At 39.2% G+C, this 20,808-nt stretch overlaps 1 protein-coding gene across 3 annotated transcripts in view; it reads left to right on the top strand.

The window, feature by feature from the left end:
• The window catches only part of STAT6 (signal transducer and activator of transcription 6), a 465,172-nt gene that overhangs the window by 356,508 nt on the left and 87,856 nt on the right, over positions 1–20,808 (top strand). For all 3 annotated transcript variants that reach the window (XM_053708174.1, XM_053708172.1, XM_053708173.1), the window contains exon 10: positions 6,771–6,887. In XM_053708174.1, the coding sequence (XP_053564149.1) occupies positions 6,771–6,887 (117 nt within the window). The remainder of the gene's footprint in view (positions 1–6,770; positions 6,888–20,808) is intronic.

The raw sequence follows: 20,808 nt of genomic DNA, 5'->3' as shown, positions 1-20,808 counted from the left end.
TATTACCAGCCCTTAAAAGGGCCTTTTGTGGGGCATTGCCCCAAAATAATCAGCTCTTTTACCGGTGAAAAAAAGAACAATCCCCCGCCCATTACAACCCACCACCCACACACCCCTACTCTAAAACCCACCCTATCCCCCCTTAAAAAAACCTAAGTCTAATCCCCAAGTGGTCCTTACCTGTCCTGAAGACCGGCGGAGAAGGTCCTGTTCCAGACGGAGAAGTCTTCTTCCAGGCGGCGACCTCTTCTTCTTCCAGGAACCAGCCGGCGTGGAGCGGAGGAGTTGAAGACCGATGACCGCGGAGCTGAAGACCGTCCTCTCTGGAACTAAAGACCGGCGATGCTGGAACTGAAGACCAGAGCCATGGAGCGTGGAGGATCCTCTTCATACGATCGCCACCGTACACTGATTCGGAATTTAAGGTACGCAATTAAAAATGGTTAGAATAGCCAATAGAATTACAATAGCTCTTATTCTATTGGCTAATCAAATCAGCCAATAGAATTAAAGTAGCTCTCATCCGATTAACTGATTTGAATTTGAAGGCTCAAATCAGCCAATAGGAATTCAAGGGACGCCATTTTTAATAGTGTACCTTGAATTCCGATTCAGTGTACGGCGGCGATCGTATGAAGATGATCCTCCACGCTCCATGGCTCCGGTCTTCAGTTCCAGCGTTGCCGATCTTCAGTTCCTGCATCGCCGGTCTTCCGTTCCAGAGAGGACGGTCTTCAGCTCCGCGGTCATCGGTCTTCAACTCCTCCGCTCCACGCCGGCTGGTTCCTGGAAGAAGAAGAGGTTGCCGTCTGGAAGAAGACTTCTCCGCCTGGAACAGGACCTTCTCCGCCAGTCTTCAGGACAGGTAAGGACCACTTGGGGGTTTGACTTAGGTTTTTTTAAGGGGGGATAGGGTGGGTTTTAGAGTAGGGGTGTGTGGGTGGTGGGTTGTAATGTGGGGGGGGTTGTTCTTTCTTTTCACAGGTAAAAGATCTGATTACTTTGGGGCAATGCCCCACAAAAGGCCCTTTTAAGGGCTGGTAATAGAGCTGATTACTTTTTGTAATTTAGTTTAGGGTAGGGACATTTTTTTATTTTGGGGGGCTTTGTTATTTTTTTAGGGGGCTTAGATTAGGTGTAATTAGCTTAAAATTCTTGTAATCTTTTTTATTTTTTGTAATTTAGTGTTTGTTTTTTTGTAATTTAGTTTAGTCTATTTAATTATATTTTTGTTTAGATAATTGTAGTTTATTTAATTAATTTATTGATAGTGTAGGTGTATTTGTAACTTAGGTTAGGATTTATTTTACAGGTAAATTGGTAATTATTTTAACTAGGTAGCTATTAAATAGTTATTAACTATTTAATAGCTATTGTAGCTAGTTAAAATAAATACCAAGTTACCTGTAAAATAAATATAAACCCTAAAATAGCTACAATGTAATTATTAATTTTATATTGTAGCTATCTTAGGGTTTATTTTATAGGTAAGTATTTAGTTTTAAATATGAATATTTTAGTTAATAATATTAATATTATTTAGATTTATTGCAATAATAATTAAGTTAGGGGTGTTAGGGTTAGATAGGGTTAATATAGTTAATATATATAATATAATAACTATATTAATTATTAACTATATTAATAATATATATAATATAATAACTATATTAACTATATTAACCCTAATATAATTAGGGTTAATATAGTTAATATAGGTGGCGGTGGTGTAGGGGGGTCAGATTAGGGGTTAATATATTTAATATAGGTGGCGCCGGTGTAGAGGGATTAGATTAGGGGTTAATATATTTAATATAGGTGGCGGCGGTGTAGGGGGGTCAGATTACAGGTAAAAGAGCTGATTACTTTGGGGCAATGCCCCGCAAAAGGGCCTTTTCAGGGCTATTTGTAATTTAGTTTAGGGTAGGGACATTTTAGTATTTTAGGGGGTAATACATTTATTATAGGTGGCTGCGGTGTAGGGGGATTAGATTAGGGGTTAATCATTTTAATATAGGTGGCGGCGGGGTAGGGGCATTAGATTAGGGGGTAATGTAGTTAAAATAGGTGGCGGCGGGGTAGGGGGCTCACATTAGGGGTTAATATAGTTAAAATAGGTGGCGGCGGTGTAGGGGGATCATATTAGGGGGTATTATAGTTAATGTAGGTGGCGGCGGGGTAGGGGGCTCACATTAGGGGATAATATAGTTCAAATAGGTGGCGGCGGTGTAGGGGGATCATATTAGGGGGTAATATAGTTAATGTAGGTGGGGCGGGTAGGGGGCTCACATTAGGGGGTAATATAGTTAATGTAGCTGGCGGCGGGGTCCGGGAGTGGCGGTTTAGGGGTTAATACATTTATTGTTAGGAGTGAGAGGGGGGATTGTGGATAGAGGGGTATACGTGTCGGGCTATGTTTGGGAGGCGTGTTAGACAGTAACGGCAGATTGCATACTTTAGTAAGTTTTTTTATGTGGCGGCAGTTTCTAAAGTGTCGTAAGTCACTGGCGACTCCAGAAATTTGTACTTACGCAGATTTCTGGACATCACTAGTTTGTCAGACTTATGGCACTTTAGCAACTGCCGGCGCCGTATATGAGATAGCTCGATGTGCAGGCTGAAACTACGGGCGGCGCAGGTTTCCACGCTTGCGCCGAAACCTGCGCCGTATATATCGGATCGCGCCCTTAGTGTTTATTTTTTTGTGTAACTTAGTGTTTGTTATTTTTTGTAACTTAGTTGTTAGTTTTTGGTAACAGTAATTTTTTTAGTGTAGATTTAAATTATTTGAGTAGGGTTAGGTGTTTAAATATATAATATAATTATTTTAATTTGTAGTTTTATGCAATTTTAGTATAAAAGTTAGGTTAGATTAATATTTATTTTAATATAGTTCAATGTAATTTTAGTATAATAGTTAGGGCAGGTTAATTAATAGTTTAATATAGTTTAATGTAATTTTATTATAATAGTTAGGATAGGTTAATTATTAGTTTAATATAGTTTAGTTTAAATCTAAAGGTAAGTTTAAATTTATTATGAGATAGGGATGAGTTAATATTTAATATAAAGTTAGCGGGTTGTTAGGTTTAGGGGTTAAAAGTTTAATTTAGTTTATGGCGATGTGGGGGGATGGCGGTTTAGGGGTTAATAGCTTTATGTAGGTGGCGGCGGTATAGGGGGTGCCAGATTAGGGGTTAATAAGTATAATGTAGGTGGCGGTGGGCTTTGGAAGTGGCAGTTTAGTGGTTAATAACTTTATTAGAGTGGCGGTGGGTTCCGGGAGCGGCGGTTTAGGGGTTAATAACTTTATTTAGTTGCGACGGGGTCCGGGAGCGGCGGTATAGGGGTTAAACAGTTTAGTATAGTGTGTGTGTTTAGTGACAGTATACAAATAAAGCTGTCAAAAAGCCGAAGAGCAGCGAGATCGATGACTGTTAGTTAACAACAGTCTGCTGCTCATCGCCCCATACTTGGTGCGCGGCTTTTTGACAGCTTTTTTGGTAACTATGGAGAGCGTATTCAGGTCCGCGGCAGCGATGTTAGGCGAGTGTATTGGTGCCGGCGAATGCAGCACAGTTAACGCTTTGATAAATAGGCCCCATTGTGTAGAGCTTCAAAATCAAACTCTAGATATATAGGCACAGGAAGCTCCTAATAGGAGGCAAGTCAAAGAAGGATGTTCCAGATCCAAAAGATGAATCAGAAGTGATTAAAAAGTATAACAAATTTATTAAAAGCAAGTCACAAGGCATATGAGACTGCCACAATCATAGACTACTACAAACAAAAGACTGTGTGTAATGTCCAATGATTGCTCTGTTAGTCCGGTAAGGAACAAGGCTCCACCCCATTTAGTGACGTCACAATGTGAGTACCTTTTCTAGGTTCTGCTGTAAATTTCACATAACCACAGAACTTCACTGTATGTGTTTCTTCTTTTTTTCCCTGAGGTTCACCTGCTGAGCATTACCACTGTGATTACCTGGGACTTTTATCCTTTTTTGTGCACCATCACATTTGTATATATATATATATATATATATATATTTACACACACACATATTTATGCACACAAATACACACACATACACACATATTTACACACACACACATGCACACACATACACACATATTTACACACACACACATGCACACAAATACACACACATATTTACATGCACACAAATACACACATACACACATATTTACACACACACATGCACACACATATACACACATATTTACACACACACATGCACACAAATACACACACATACACACATATTTACACACACACACATGCACACAAATACACACACATAGACACATTTACACACACACATGCACACAAATACACACACATACACACATTTACACACACAAATGCACATAAATACACACATATTTACACACACATGCACATAAATACACACACACATATTTAAACACACACATGCACACAAATACACACACATATTTACACACACATGCACACAAATACACACACAGACATACACATGCATACAAACGCATACACACACATATATAAAAAACACACATGATGACCACTACTTCCTAACTTTTAGCTGCAGGCTCGCTCATGTGAGCCTGCAACTTGTCCGCCACTACAATCATCCCGATACGACGATACGATTGACACCCCCTGCTAGTGGCTGATTGGTCGCGAATGTGCAGGGTGCGGGATTGCATAAGCACTTCACCAGAAATGCTTGTGCAGTGTTAAACGCTGTTGGCATTTAGCGATGTCAGGCGTACATGATTCGCTAGAGCGTATCATGTCCGCCGCCATTTTAAAAATCTGCCCCTTTGACTCAATCATTCAAAGTTCACTGATGAAGAGGAGTCAGAAATTCAGCTAAGAGTTTTCTTAGGTATTTCTTGATTTCAGCAAAAGCACAGACAGATCACTATAATCGGGTGCCAGGCAAATTACAGCTCTTGTGCAATCTAATCTACTACTCATTTCACACTATTATGTGTTGAATTACTATTATCTAAACCAATGGCATACATCTCACTAAAGCATCAATTGCAGGCAGCCTAAAACAGGCAATTTATATTAACATTATTGTGACACTCCAAGGGAAAAAAGTGCAGCTTGTCCTCTCATATGTGAAGTTTGGACATTATTAATAGAGGTCTTGAATTAGAGACTCCTTTGTACTGGAGTAGCACAATACCATGACATTTGGGTGCAAACCCTGACCATACATCTAAATATTAAGTGCATGGGCGTCTGCAGGGTCAGGGCAAATTTTATTTTTTATTTCAGAGAAAAAGCACCTTTTAATCACTTCTTTGATGTTAATGAGCCACCATTCTTTTAAAATGAAGTGCAATTTGCACATGAAACTTTAACCTGTTAGCTGACACAGAGCAAGCACTGAAATATGTGTTGCAGCTCATTGACAGCCAGGGGTTATTGATAAAGGATGAGAGCTTTACCAGTTAAGTCCAGATGAGCTGATCCCAGGAGTTTCTCCTAGCACATGCCCAGCAGACCTTTTCTATCCATAACAAATGCCAGTTGTACACACAGCACAGCCCCCTCTCTGTGGCCATGGAAAGTGATGCTGGAGACAGTATACACTCACAGATAACATCTATTACCTGCCTTGCTGCTCTGGCTGCCAGCACAGGGATATCCCAGTGGTTCCCTTTTTGCACAGTGGATTCGGAGATCTTACATCAAGGGATTGAGAGTCCCCCTCCTGGATCAGAGTGACCCCCTGCCCTGGGAAAGATGAGGGTATTTCTGCTCAGCAGATGATAAGAGCATTGTTAGCAAAAACAATGACTGCTGAAATTTCCTACCAAATTCAACTGCGCATGCGTGCATGTCCGTGGCTGCATGAAAAAACTAGATCAAATTCCTTGTTGAGATTTGATACCTGCTTCGTGTGCATGATGCTCATTACATAATCCAATTCCACACATTCCTTTTTAACATATGTGGAGCGTGATTACGTAATTCTAAGCATGCACATGTCAAATTAGCAAATCTCGACAATTTTTGACAATACACCGGCAAGCCGAGCCCAACTTTGAGGTCATTCTCTAAAAGGTGCTGTGCAATACCCAAATATATATCCAGGTCCAGTAGCCCCATTTTGTACAGTGGCTTAGACAGTAGGCATTTCCTATATATATTTCCTTTTATACATTTATTTCTATAACTTAAAACTTATATTTTACATTTAACATGTATATATACTGTATATATACATATTTTTAAATATGTTATACAAGTGTTTTTTTAGACTTTTTAAATTTTTGTAGCCCTAACACTTTACTTCAGGTCTTAGGTTGCGCTGTTTTTTTGTTTTGTTTTTTTGCGCTGTAATGTGTTGTGCTCGAGCTTTTTAAATATTACCAATGTTTAGTGCGATCGCGCTATCCATTGAAAGTATAGGGCACGCAAAAGGGATGTCAGCTGTGCTAACCATTCTCTGGTTATTCTTATTTGGACTTGTAATTTCAATTTGCACACTAATCCTATCTTGGTCCACCTTGCACTATCAATAGTGATCCATTTGTAATCTGGGGCTTAGTTGTATGCAAGCTATAGTACAATACACATCTAAAACACAACATCATTTTCTTATTGCATTAAATGTCTGCAGAGTGAGGTATAATTTTTTTTAGCTAACTTTCAGATATTAGATTGACACCTTGGGTGACAGAAACATCTGCTTTCATTGTCAATGTTCAGTTTTATTTATCTTGTGATATTTTTGTCATTCCAGTTGCTGAAAAAAATAAAGCGATGTGAGAGAAAAGGTTCGGAGTCAGTGACAGAAGAAAAATGTGCAATTCTATTTATGACCGATATTATGGGGACAAACGGGCCCTGTCATCTACGAGTAAGCACAAGTGTTATGTTTCATTCATGTATTATTTATTTTCCAATACATATTGATTATGGAAAAAATGGAGTCCCAAACTATTTATTTCCACTTTAAGGAGCTGCTAATACCTGGATTGATATTTAAAGGGACATGATACACAAAATTGTCTTTCATGGTTAATATAGAGCATACCTATGTTAAACAGCTTTTCAATTTACTTATTTTAGCTTATTTGCTTAATTTGTTAAAAAGCATACCTAGGTAGGTTCGAGTTGGCAGCTAGCTGCTGATTGGCGGCTGTATATATATGCCCCTTTCATTGGCTTACCAATGTGTTCAGCTCGCTCCCAGTAGTACATTACTGCTCCTTCAATAAAGGATACCAGGAGATTGAAGCGAAATCGATAGAAATTAATTGATAGTTTAAAAAAAATTTATGTTTTATCTGAATCATAAAAGAAAGATTTTGGGTTTCATGCCCCTTTAATATATTCAATGTTTAATATTAATTAGTTTAACTGGATATATTACTCAATTGTATACTATGTACCTAATGAAAAGGGTGGAACTGCTTTTTTGACAAAAACTGATGTATGTTTTTCTGGTGCTCACAACTACTATAATTTGCATGGGGATAATTTGAGATTCTTAGCCAAAAAACAGTTTTTAGATGAATTTAGAAACCATTTTGACTGGAGCAGTATATATTAGCTGTTCATGTGTTTTTTTGTAAAGATTTTGTGTGTATTACATTTCCTATGTAAATAAACATAATTATTTTCTGATTTTCTGAAGCTAAAACAAGATCATGGGGCCGATTTATCAAAGTCTGGCGGACATGATACGCTGTAGCGTATGATATCTGCCAGACATCGCTGAATGCCGACAGCATACGCTTTGTATGCTAGAATCATTGTGATTCTAGTGAACTGCTTGTGCAATGCCGCCCCCTGCAGATTTCCGGCCAATCGGCTGTCAGCAGGGGGTGTCAATCAACCCAATCGTATAGGATCGCGCGGATTGATGTCCACAGCCTCAGAGACAGCAGGCCAGTTAAGGGGCAGTGGTCTTAAAACCACTGCTTCATAACTGCTGTTTCTGGCGAGCCTAAAGGCTCGTGCGGAAGCAGGGGCACCAGGGGCTATTCGGCCCTTGATAAATCAGCCCCTATAAGTATTCACTTATGATTGCATTTCAGTTTTGGTTTGAAGAATTTATCACTAAAACAGTAATAGCTTTTACTAAAAGCATTTTTGTTAATACCTATGTATTGCACAATCCTTCTATTAAACTGAGGGCATATCAGCTTTAACTGCAATGTCCCTTTAATTATCTCTATTTGACTTTCAACCAAGGTTGTAACTAATGTGCAAAGAACAAAATTAATTCCTTTCCTAGGGCCCTTTAAGAACAACATGGATTATTTACGAAGGTATCTTATTCCTTGTTTACCCAAGCATTGCAAGCAGTTATTGAGCTCCACTAATGAAGGATACCTATCACGAATCATGTCCGCCAGACTTCACTGTAAGTGAACAGCATACGCTGTCCGTATTTAACATTGCACAAGCAATGCTTGTGCAATGTCTCTTCCTGCTCACTGGTGGCCAATTGGATGGGATTGGATCAGGATGATTTCAATCGGCCACATTTTAGGTGACGGAGAGGTTAAGCAGCAGCTTGATAAATGGAGCCCATTGTCTTAAAGAAAAAAATATTTATAACATTTTGTTATATCAGGAACCTTAAATATTTGAACTAAAGAGGTAGATATTCTGTATTTTAGATATATAACACCAAAATAAGTAATAGTACATTGAAAAGCAATACCTACTAATAATTGTACAAATTGATTAACATACAGAACAATCTGGGGTAAATTTATCAAATGCTGGGGAGACATGATTCGCTGTAGCAAAACATGTCCGCCCGGCATCGCTAAATGCCGATAGCCTACGCTGACGGGATTTAACATTGCACAAGCATTTCCTGTGAAATGCTTGTGCAATGCTGCCCCCTGCACATTCAGGTCCAATCGGCCGCTAGCAGGGGGTGTCAATAATCCTGATCGGTGGCGGACAAGTTAAGGAGCAGCGGTCTTATGACCGCTGCTTCTTAACTTAGGTTTCCGGTGAGCCAGAAACCTCGGGCATAGAAAGGAGCAGCTGCTGCTTGATAAATCTACCCCCAAATCTGCAGATACATGCATTCCTGGACATATGGGTAAATACGTGATACATGACTACATATAGCGTGATTATGGGGTCGATTTATTAAAGGCTTCCTAAGCATTTCGACCCCCTACAACTGCAGGTTCTCACAAGAGAACCTGCAGTCCGTATTTAACAAGCAGCAGTCATCAGGCCTTCCTAACCTTTTGCCACCTCTGAGGTGGCGAATTTCGATCTCCTGGTCTTGTCTGACTGGGGAGATGACAACTCCTGCCCACGCATGTTTGGCTGTGTGCAGGCAGGGGGCGGGATTGCATGCGAGTGCAAAAGAGTGCTCGTGTGCAATGCTGTATTCCGCCAGGGGAATTCAGCCCACCAGAGGCGAGCTGCGGCAGACAGGGGCACGTATATGTGCCCCTGTCCGCCGCAGCTTGATAAATCAACCCCTATATATGTAATTAATTTTGGAAATTCAATGCACAGATTAAAAGGGCTAGACAAGCCCAATGAGATTCTGGGAATTCCCTCTGTAGGCTGTCCTTACATGAGAGGTCACAGCAGTATTAAAGCCCCTCCTTGCAGTGGCGTCACTAGGGTCGGTGTCACCCGGTTCGGTAAGTTATGGTGTCACCCCCCTCCCCCCAGAAAGCAGACATGCACAAACACAAAAACACAGGCACAAACACATACAAACACTCAGACACACTCAGACACATTTAAAAACACACTCAGATGCACACACAAACACTAGGAAACACACTCAGACACACACACAAAAACACTCAGGCACACACACAAACAGACACACACAAAAAAAACACTCAGACACACACACAAAAACACTCAGGCATACACACAAAAACACTCAGGCACACACACAAAAACACTCAGGCACACACACACACAAAAGCACTCACACACACAAACACACACAAACACACACATACACACACACACACACACAAACACTCAGACACACACACAAAAACTCAGACACACACATACAAAATATATAAACTGCACTGCATTAATTAAAAAAGCTTATGCCTAGAGCTGCTCCCTGGCTCAGCAGAGCATCAAATGAAAGATAAACAGAGCACTCTAAAAATAAATCACTAAAGAAAAGGTTTAGGTGCACAAACTATGAAAATTCTGCTCTCTGACTCTGTCCAAAGTCTGTCAGTGCACAGCCCCGGGCTGCGTGCCTACTGCTTCTTATGGCCAATCACCTCTGCACTTTGCCCACCCCAGACCCCGCCTGTCCTCCCCTCCTACCTCTTCAGTGTGCACTTAGTGTACCATAACCGTACCGGTCTGGTGGGCATCATACGTGGCTCCTTCACTTTAGAGACAGTGTAAGACAATCATGTGGTCAGGTGCCAGGCATCCCCCTCATGATTTCCTTGTTCCCGTTTAGAGGGACAGCACAGCAGTGAGTGACTCCACTGCTCCACATGTCACTCAGCAGTGAGCACAGATAGGCATGCATTAAGTGTCTACAACTTCCCCAGTCCAACTAATGTTCACAAATGCTGTCCCCTCTAATAAAAAAAAATCTATGCATGCATCTCTACATTGTATTTCTTTGAATTTCAATAAAATAAAAATAAAAATTCTGGTGGTGTCACCCCCGGGAGGGTGTCACCCGGGTGCAGTCCGCACCCCCCGCACCCGCCTAGTGACGCCACTGCCTCCTTGAGTGTCATCTCTTCTTTTCCTTCCTTAGCTGATGTGAGTCCGTAGCTTCATAACATCTGGGATATATCCCAGTCTATCAGGAGGAGGTCAAGAACACTGACAAAAATAAATTATCAATGAAAGTGCCCCTGTTTTGAACACTAATTGTATATACTGTTCACTAACATAAGAAACTTTACAATCAAAAATTCCTAGAATACTTCAGTTATTTTAGGATGTACTAGATTAGGGCCTATCAGCTAGTTCTCTAAAGGGTCAGATATCTGCCTTAACTGTTTCATTTAAAAAAAAGTTGGCTAAGATGCCAGATGTTCAAATTTTTCTTCAAGCCCTGGTGAGAATTTGTCCTATTTTTAGGCCAATTTCTCCTCCTTGGCACTCGAATTTAGTTCTCTCTGTTATGCAATGTTCTGCCTTTGCACCTATGGTTATTTTAGACCTAAACCCCTTAACGACCAAGGACGTGCCTGGCATGTCCTCAGGGGTTTCAAGCGCTTTCAGGGTATTGCAGTGATGCCTCGATATTGTGGCATCCTGCAATACCCTCTTTTAAGCAACGGATGCAGAGAGAGCCACTCTGTGGCCCTCTCTGCATCAGCCTGCGATGGTGCCAATTGTTGGTGGCATTAGAGAGATAGCAGAGAGGCGGGTTGGCAGCCCATCGCTGCAGGATTTCCAGCGAGCGGGGACGTGAGGTCCGGGAGCAAGTGCAAGGGGCGGGAGTGGGTAGGACCGCTACACTATGAAACATTTTTAGTGAAAGGCAAGGAGGGAGAGGGGGTAAAAGTGTTGGGAAAGGTACATAACCAAACAGAAAAGCTGAGGGGCGCTTACGTTCCTGGAGTCAGTCTGTTCGTGAGAAAAAAGCCGGTTGCTCTATTGAGCCGGAAGTGTTGCAATTTGCAGTGGCAATCTCCTTCCTGTGTCACTGTAGTGGTGGACGTTGCCTGAAATGGAAGGGTGTGTATTCTCCAAACACATCCAGCAGGGAACAAACTGTGAATAGAGAGCAGAGACAGGCGCAGCCCAATTCAAGTGTAGTATAATTTTATTCAGTATAAGAGCACACATACAAATGGCTACTTACAAGATGAACAGATAAAAACAGCATATAAAGGTTTCTTTACATCCAAACTGTACTTTGAATGACATACAGCCGTAAAATAATCTCTACGCGTTTCGTCTGAGAACGCCCAGACTTTCTCAAGAGAGGAAAAATTGAAAGTGATACAAGCAAGGCTCCTACCGGCTTTATATAAGGAACCATTGATTGCAGGATTGAGTTGTCAGCCAATCATTGTCTAGGTGGATTAAATTGGTAGATTGGCTGTTATGTTACATAATTGCTTTGCATTGTTACATGTCTAAAAAGCATACATAGTTTATTCAGTGCAGTTACTTCATATGCAAAAGAATAAGCATAAATTATACTGGATATGCAAGCTATAAAAGACTAAGAATTATAATAAAAACATTTAACAATAAAAGCAAGAAGAAAATGTGAGGACCAATACATTAAGAAAAATGTTGTTTAAAATATACTGTTATGTGTTAAAATATATAGCATAATAAACTACATAAATGCTTGTAGATCTAATTCTAAATTTAAACCTGATGGTTGCATGGTGTTCAATTGATAAATCCACCATGATTCTCTGCGTCTAAGTGTTAAGAGCCTATTCGGGAATTTGTTAGGGTGTATCTAGTCAATGACTTGGATTTTTAGACATGAAGGATTAGAATTGTGATGTAGTTTAAAATGTTCTGGCACACTAAGTGTCATGAGGCCATTTTTTATGTTATTGACATGTTCTCCCAACCTAGTACGTATGCTCCTTTTAGTTCTTCCTATATAGATCAAATTGCAGCTGCATTTCAACAAGTATACTACATAGGTGGTGCTGCAATTGCTCTTGTATTTTTGTTTAAATGTTATATCTCCCACTGAATTGGTGAAGGTGGCCTCCCTATTTACATATTGACACATGCCACATCTAGATACCCCACATTTATAGGTGCCTGGTTTCTGTTGTAACCAATGTGTTTTGTCTTTAATAGTACATTGTTTATTGGGGTCGTGCAGTCTGGTGGGTGCTAAAATATTTTTAAAATCCATATTTTTTCTAAAAGTTACCAAGGGTTGGTCTGGTAAATTACCACCTAATATAGGATCTGCCTTTAACACACCCCAGTGTTTCTTTAAAATATTTTGTATTTCTCTTGAACCCTGACTGTAAGTCGTCATAAATCTGACGTTATTTTGTGTCTTGTATTGTCTCTTTTGTTTTGACTTTTCAATGGGAAGTAAAAGAGATTTTCTATCCATTAGGGAAACTTTAGCTTTTGCCTGTTCTAATGTCTTAACTGGATAGCCTTTTTCAATAAATCTAGAGTCTAATAATGCACTTTCTTGGTTGTAGTCACTTGTTTTAGTGCAGTTTCTTTTTACCCTTTGGTATTGCCCCAGGGGGATATTGGTCTTCCACCTGGGTAAATGACCACTACTTGCATTGAGGAACCCATTCTTGTCGGTTGGCTTTCTAAAGTTTTTCACTGCTACTTTATTTTGTTCATCAACATATAAGATTAAATCAAGGAACTCCATCTGTTTAGTGTCTATTTTAGATGTGAATTTCAAATTGTAGTTATTTGTGTTTATATATTCTATAAACTCTTTGCATAATGCTTCACTTCCTCTCCAGATGATGATCACATCATCTATATACCGAAAATAACAAATTAAATGATTATGATATGGATTGTTGGACCAGATGTGATTGTCCTCAAAATGATGCATGTAAAGATTTGCATACGATGGGGCAAACGTAGTCCCCATCGCAATGCCCTGTATCTGTCTATAAAACTGCTTCTCGAATATGAAATAATTATGTGAAAGTATAAAATTGATACCTGTTAAAATAAACTCAAGGTGTTGATATGGTAAGAAATCTTTGATTAATATTTCTTTAATTGCCTTGACTCCTTGGTCATGCGGTATACAAGTGTATAGCGATGATACGTCGCAGGATACCCACAAAAAATCATTCGACCAATCTAACCCTTCAAAGGTGTTAATTGTATGGATGGTATCCCTAAGGTATGCCTTGGTAGATTGTACTACGGGCTGCAAATAATAATCAATATATACAGACAAATTATTGGTTAGTGAACCAATCCCAGAAATTATGGGCCTACCAGGTGGAGATATTAAAGTCTTGTGCACCTTAGGAAGGTGATAGAAAGTAGGTATGGTGGGGTGGTTTTCTGTTAGAAAATAAAATTCATCATTATTAAGGATGTTGTTATTTTTTGCTTCTTTCAGAATGATATTGAGTTCCTTTTTGAACTTAAGGGTGGGATCAAAGTTTAGTCTCTTGTATGTACTTTGGTCATTTAATATGTTAAAGGCCTCTGTGAGATAATCATCTCTGTTTTGTATCACCACCCCACCACCCTTGTCCGCTGCCCTGATAATGATATTATGGTTATTTTGTAAAAGCTAGATTTGCGTTTAAAATCACTATGTTTAATACTATCCTCGATATCATGGGTACTGAGATCTAACAAATCTAGTTGATTTTGAGACGATATATTAGTATTAATCACTCCCGTGTCTAGCTCGTTAAGTGTTGTCAAGGCTGACTGATCTGAATGGTCCAAAGTAATAGACGGTGTTGGTGATTCTAGGTGTATTCTTCAAGAAATACCTTTTCAAGGTCAAATTTCTAATGTATTTTTGCACATCTATATATGTCTGAAATTTGTTTGGAGCCTTTTTGGGGGCAAAATTAAGGTCTTTAGCTAAAATATTAATTTCTTTATTACCCAATGTTATAGTGGATAGATTAAATATATTAGCTTTGCTTTTTTCTTTCTCATTCTTTTTGTGTTTGAGAAATTGGATCTTTCTCCCCCCTCTACATCCCCGCTTGCTCTTCTTCTTTTGCCTGGCAAGAGCCTTGAATTTTCTATTAGAAAATCTGTTGGGAAAGGTATCTGGGAGGGGGAGGTTATTGAGGGGGGGGGGCAGCTACACTACAGCAAATGGGTATTTTTTTATTTTTTTAAATTGCCTAATTTACAGCAAACTGGGTACTGGCAGTCAGCTGCCAGTACCCAAGATGGCGGCAAATAGGTAGAGGGGGGAGGGTTAGAGAGCTTTTTGGGGGGAGGTGGGGTTTAAGGGGAGAACCTACACTGCAGAATATACATAAAAAATAAAAAAAATTATATTAAAAAAGCCTTTTATTTTAGTACTGACTTTCTGGCAGTACTTAAGATGGCGGTGACAATTGTGAGGTGGGGGAGGGAAGATAGCTGTTTGAGAGGGATCAGGGAGGGATCAGGGGGTGGAATGTGTCAGATGGGAGGCTGATCTCTACACTAAAGCCAAGATTAACCCTACAATCTACATAATTAACCCCTTCACTGCTGGGCATAACACAAGTGTGGTGCGCAGCATTTAGCAGCCTTCTAATTACCAAAAAGCAATGCCAAAGCCATATATGTCTGCTATTTCTGAACAAAGGGGATCCCAGAGAAGCATTTACAAACATTTGTGCCATAATTGCACAAGCTGTTTGTAAATAATTTCAGTAAGAACCTGAAGTTTGTGAAAAAGTTAACAATTTTTTTTTATTTGATCGCATTTGGCGGTAAAATGGTGGCATGAAATATACCAAAATAGGCCTAGATCAATGCTTTTGTTTTCTACTAAAAAATATATATACAAATGTCAAGGAATATTCAGGGATTGGTTTGGAAATAGCAAAGTGCTATTTTTACTTATTTCCCAATAACTTGCAAAAAAAGCAAAGAACATGTAAACATTGGGTATTTCTTAACTCAGGACAACATTTAGAAACTATTTAGCATGGGTGTTTTTTGGTGGTTGTAGATGTGTAACAAATTTTGGGGGTCAAATTTAGAAAAGTGTGTTTTTTCAATTTTTTTCATCATATTTTATAAAAAAATATTATAGTTAACTATATAATATGATGAAAATAATGGTATCTTTAGAAAGTCCATTTAATGGCGAGAAAAACGGTATATAATATGTGTGAGTACAGTAAATGAGTAAGAGGAAAATTACAGCTAAACACAAACACCACAGAAATGTAAAAATAGCCCTAGTCACTAACGGTAAGAAAATAGGTCTGGTCACTAAGGGGTTAAAAGGTTGTCCTGGAAGGTTTTTTTCTTCTAGCCATTTCTTCAGCTAGAATAGTTTCTGACCAAGATAAGGCGGTCCTGAGGACCAAATATGATTTTCTTCCAAAGGTGGTATCTTCAGAAAATATTAGTCAGGAAATAGTTGTTCCTTCTTTGTATCCAAAGAATTCTAATCCAAAGCCTCACAACCTAGATGTTTTCAGAGCTATAAAGTTCTGTATTCAGGCTTCTTAAAGGGACAGTAAAGTCACAAAAAATCTTTCATGATTTAAATAGGGCATGTCATTTTAAACAACTTTCCAATTTACTTTTATTACCAATTTTGCTTTGTTCTCTTGGTATTCTTAGTTGAAAGCTAAATCTAGGAGGTTCATGTGCTAATTTCTTAGACCTTGAAGACTGCCTCTAATCAGAATGCATTTTCACAGTTTTTCACCACTAGAGGGTGTTAGTTCATGTGTTTCATATAGATAACATTGAGCTCCGGCACGTGAAGCTCCTAAGAGCAAGCACTGATTGGCTAAAAATGCATGTCTGTCAAAAGAACTGAAATAAGGGGGCAGTTTGCAGAGGCTTAGATACAAGGTAATCACAGAGGTAAAAAGTATATTATTATAACTGTGTTGGTTATGCAAAATTTGGGAATGGGTAATAAAGGGATTATCTACCTTTTTAAACAACAAAAATTCTGGTGTTTACTGCCCCTTTAAGACTTTAGACAAACTTCCAGTTTACTGTCCACTCTGGTCCTAGGAGTCAAAAAGCTATGGTGGTGGTCCTGGCATCCCGACTCAAGCACATTATTTGTAAGGATCATCTCGTAAAACCACCACCGAAAAGAGTAACTGCTCATTCTATGGGATCAGTATCTACTTCCTGGGCTTTCAAGGATGACGCCTCCTTTAAACAAATTTGCAAGGCAGCAACTTGGTCTTCCCTTCACAATTTTTCCAAATTTTATCATTTTGACATTTATGCTTCTTCTGATGCAGCTTTCGGCAGAAAAGTCTGTCAGGCCACAGTGTCCGGCAAATAGAAACTGCCCACTTTTTGTCCCACCCGTCCTTAACATGGACTCTCAGCTTGGGTATTGTATGCCACATGTTATGAATCTATGGACTCAGCTAAGAAGGATAAATCAGGGACACCCTTAGCATTTGTGGGGCCCTGCCCCCTGTATTGACCACCCCTGTCACAACATTTAGTATTACCAATATAAAGAATAGCAGTATATATTACATCTATTGATACCATAAACACTTCTTCATAAATTAAATACAGGATATGCATTGCACCTTCTCATACTCTTAGCCCTGAAAGTGTGGGGGCCCCCAAAGCGTGGGGTCCTGGGAGGGTGCCACTCTCACCCTACCCAAATGGCTGTCCCTCTCCTCTGCTCGCCTATACGTAAACTGGAGAGGAAGAGGAAGTAGGAGGGACTAAAGCTCTGTCAGGGTTTGTGACCTCCTCATGATAGGCTGGAATACATCCCAAATGTTATGAAGCTATTGACTCTCAGCAGCCGACAGGAAATAAATTTAAGTTTAAGTATAAATTTAAGTATATATTCTGTTTGTATTCTTATAATTGTTCCCTCTGTCTTTGAAGCTGGTTTTAGTGTTTTCTAGGTTATTTTTTACTCTTCAAACAGCTCTGGGGACTCTGAATCAGAACCATTGCTTTTCTAAAAGCTGAGGATATATATTTCTAAAACTTGCAAATAATCATTTATTTATGCCCTACCCATACATTCATATTCTTCCTTTCTTTCATGTAATTAGCAAGAGTCCATGAGCTAGTGACGTATGGGATATACATTCCTACCAGGAGGGGCAAAGTTTCCCAAACCTCAAAATGCCTATAAATACACCCCTCACCACACCCACAAATCAGTTTTACAAACTTTGCCTCCTATGGAGGTGGTGAAGTAAGTTTGTGCTAGATTCTACGTTGATATGCGCTCCGCAGCAGGTTGGAGCCCGGTTTTCCTCTCAGCGTGCAGTGAATGTCAGAGGGATGTGAGGAGAGTATTGCCTATTTGAATTCTATGATCTCCTTCTACGGGGTCTATTTCATAGGTTCTCTGTTATCGGTCGTAGAGATTCATCTCTTACCTCCCTTTTCAGATCGACGATATACTCTTATATATACCATTACCTCTACTGATTCTCGTTTCAGTACATGTAGATGAGTGTCCTGGGGTAAGTAAGTCTTATTTTCTGTGACACTCTAAGCTATGGTTGGGCACTTTTATATAAAGTTCTAAATATATGTATTCAAACATTTATTTGCCTTGACTCAGGATGTTCAACGTTCCTTATTTCAGACAGTCAGTTTCATATTTGGGATAATGCATATGAATAAATCAATTTTTTTCTTACCTTAAAATTTGACCTGTGGGCTGTTAGGCTCGCGGGAGCTGAAAATGCTTCATTTTATTGCGTCATTCTTGGCGCAGACTTTTTTGGCGCAAATTTTTTTTTTTATGTTTCCGGCGTCATACGTGTCGCCGGAAGTTGCGTCATTTTTGATGTTTTTTTGCGCCAAAAGTGTTGGCGTTCCGGATGTGGCATCATTTTTGTCGCCAAAAGCATTTAGGCGCCAAATAATGTGGGCGTCTTTTTTTGGCGCTAAAAAATATGGGCGTCACTATTGTCTCCACATTATTTAAGTCTCATTATTTATTGCTTCTGGTTGCTAGAAGCTTGTTCACTGGCATTTTTTCCCATTCCTGAAACTGTCATTTAAGGAATTTGATCAATTTTGCTTTATATGTTGTTTTTTCTATTACATATTGCAAGATGTCCCAGATTGACACTGAGTCAGAAGATACTTCTGGAAAAACGCTGCCTGGTGCTGGATCTACCAAAGTTAAGTGTATCTGCTGTAAACTTGTGGTATCTGTTCCTCCAGCTGTTGTTTGTAATGAATGTCATGACAAACTTGTTAATGCAGATAATATTTCCTTTAGTAATGTTACATTACCTGTTGCTGTTCCGTCAACATCTAATACTCAGAGTGTTCCTGTTAACATAAGAGATTTTGTTTCTAAATCCATTAAGAAGGCTATGTCTGTTATTCCTCCTTCTAGTAAACGTAAAAGGTCTTTTAAAACTTCTCATTTTTCAGATGAATTTTTAAATGAACATCATCATTCTGATTCTGATAATGGTTCCTCTGGTTCAGAGGATTCTGTCTCAGAGGTTGATGCTGATAAATCTTCATATTTATTCAAAATGGAATTTATACGTTCTTTACTTAAAGAAGTCTTAATTGCATTAGAAATAGAGGATTATGGTCCTCTTGTTACTAAATCTAAACGTTTAAATAAGGTTTTTAAATCTCCTGTAGTTATTCCAGACGTTTTTCCTGTCCCTGATGCTATTTCTGAAGTAATCTCCAGGGAATGGAATAATTTGGGTAATTCATTTACTCCTTCTAAACGTTTTAAGCAATTATATCCTGTGCCATCTGACAGATTAGAGTTTTGGGACAAAATCCCTAAGGTTGATGGGGCTGTCTCTACTCTTGCTAAACGTACTACTATTCCTACGGCAGATAGTACTTCCTTTAAGGATCCTTTAGATAGGAAGATTGAATCCTTTCTAAGAAAAGCTTACTTATGTTCAGGTAATCTTCTTAGACCTGCTATATCTTTAGCGGATGTTGCTGCAGCTTCAACTTTTTGGTTAGAAGCTTTAGCGCAACAAGTAACAGATCATAATTCTCATAGCATTGTTAATCTTCTTCAACATGCTATTAACTTTATTTGTGATGCCATATTTGATATCATTAGAGTTGATGTCAGGTATATGTCTCTAGCTATTTTATCTAGAAGAGCTTTATGGCTTAAAACTTGGAATGCTGATATGTCTTCTAAGTCAACTTTGCTTTCCCTTTCTTTCCAGGGTAATCAATTATTTGGTTCTCAGTTGGATTCTATTATCTCAACTGTTACTGGAGGGAAAGGAACTTTTTTACCACAGGATAAAAAATCTAAAGGTAAATTTAGGTCTAATAATCGTTTTCGTTCCTTTCGTCACAATAAGGAACAAAAGCCTGATCCTTCACCCACAGGAGCGGTATCAGTTTGGAAATCATCTCCAGTCTGGAATAAATCCAAGCCTTTTAGAAAACCAAAGCCAGCTCCCAAGTCCACATGAAGGTGCGGCCCTCATTCCAGCCCAGCTGGTAGGGGGCAGATTACGATTTTTCAAAGAAATTTGGATCAATTCAATTCACAATCTTTGGATTCAGAACATTGTTTCAGAAGGGTACAGAATTGGCTTCAAGATAAGGCCTCCTGCAAAGAGATTTTTTCTTTCCCGTGTCCCAGTAAATCCAGCGAAGGCTCTAGCATTTCTGAAATGTGTTTCAGATCTAGAGTTGGCTGGAGTAATTATGCCAGTTCCAGTTCTGGAACAGGGGCTGGGGTTTTATTCAAATCTCTTCATTGTACCAAAGAAGGAGAATTCCTTCAGACCAGTTCTGGATCTAAAAATATTGAATCGTTATGTAAGGATACCAACATTCAAAATGGTAACTATAAGGACTATCCTGCCTTTTGTTCAGCAAGGGCATTATATGTCCACAATAGATTTACAGGATGCATATCTGCATATTCCGATTCATCCAGATCACTATCAGTTTCTGAGATTCTCTTTCCTAGACAAGCATTACCAGTTTGTGGCTCTGCCGTTTGGCCTAGCAACAGCTCCAAGAATTTTTACAAAGGTTCTCGGTGCCCTTCTGTCTGTAATCAGAGAACAGGGTATTGTGGTATTTCCTTATTTGGACGATATCTTGGTACTTGCTCAGTCTTCACATTTAGCAGAATCTCATACGAATCGACTTGTGTTGTTTCTTCAAGATCATGGTTGGAGGATCAATTTACC

This window comes from Bombina bombina, chromosome 3 (assembly GCF_027579735.1).
Source record: "Bombina bombina isolate aBomBom1 chromosome 3, aBomBom1.pri, whole genome shotgun sequence".
Taxonomy (NCBI): Eukaryota; Metazoa; Chordata; class Amphibia; order Anura; family Bombinatoridae; genus Bombina; species Bombina bombina.
Note: the sequence above shows the minus strand (reverse complement) of the source record. Positions and strands in the feature narration are given on the sequence as shown.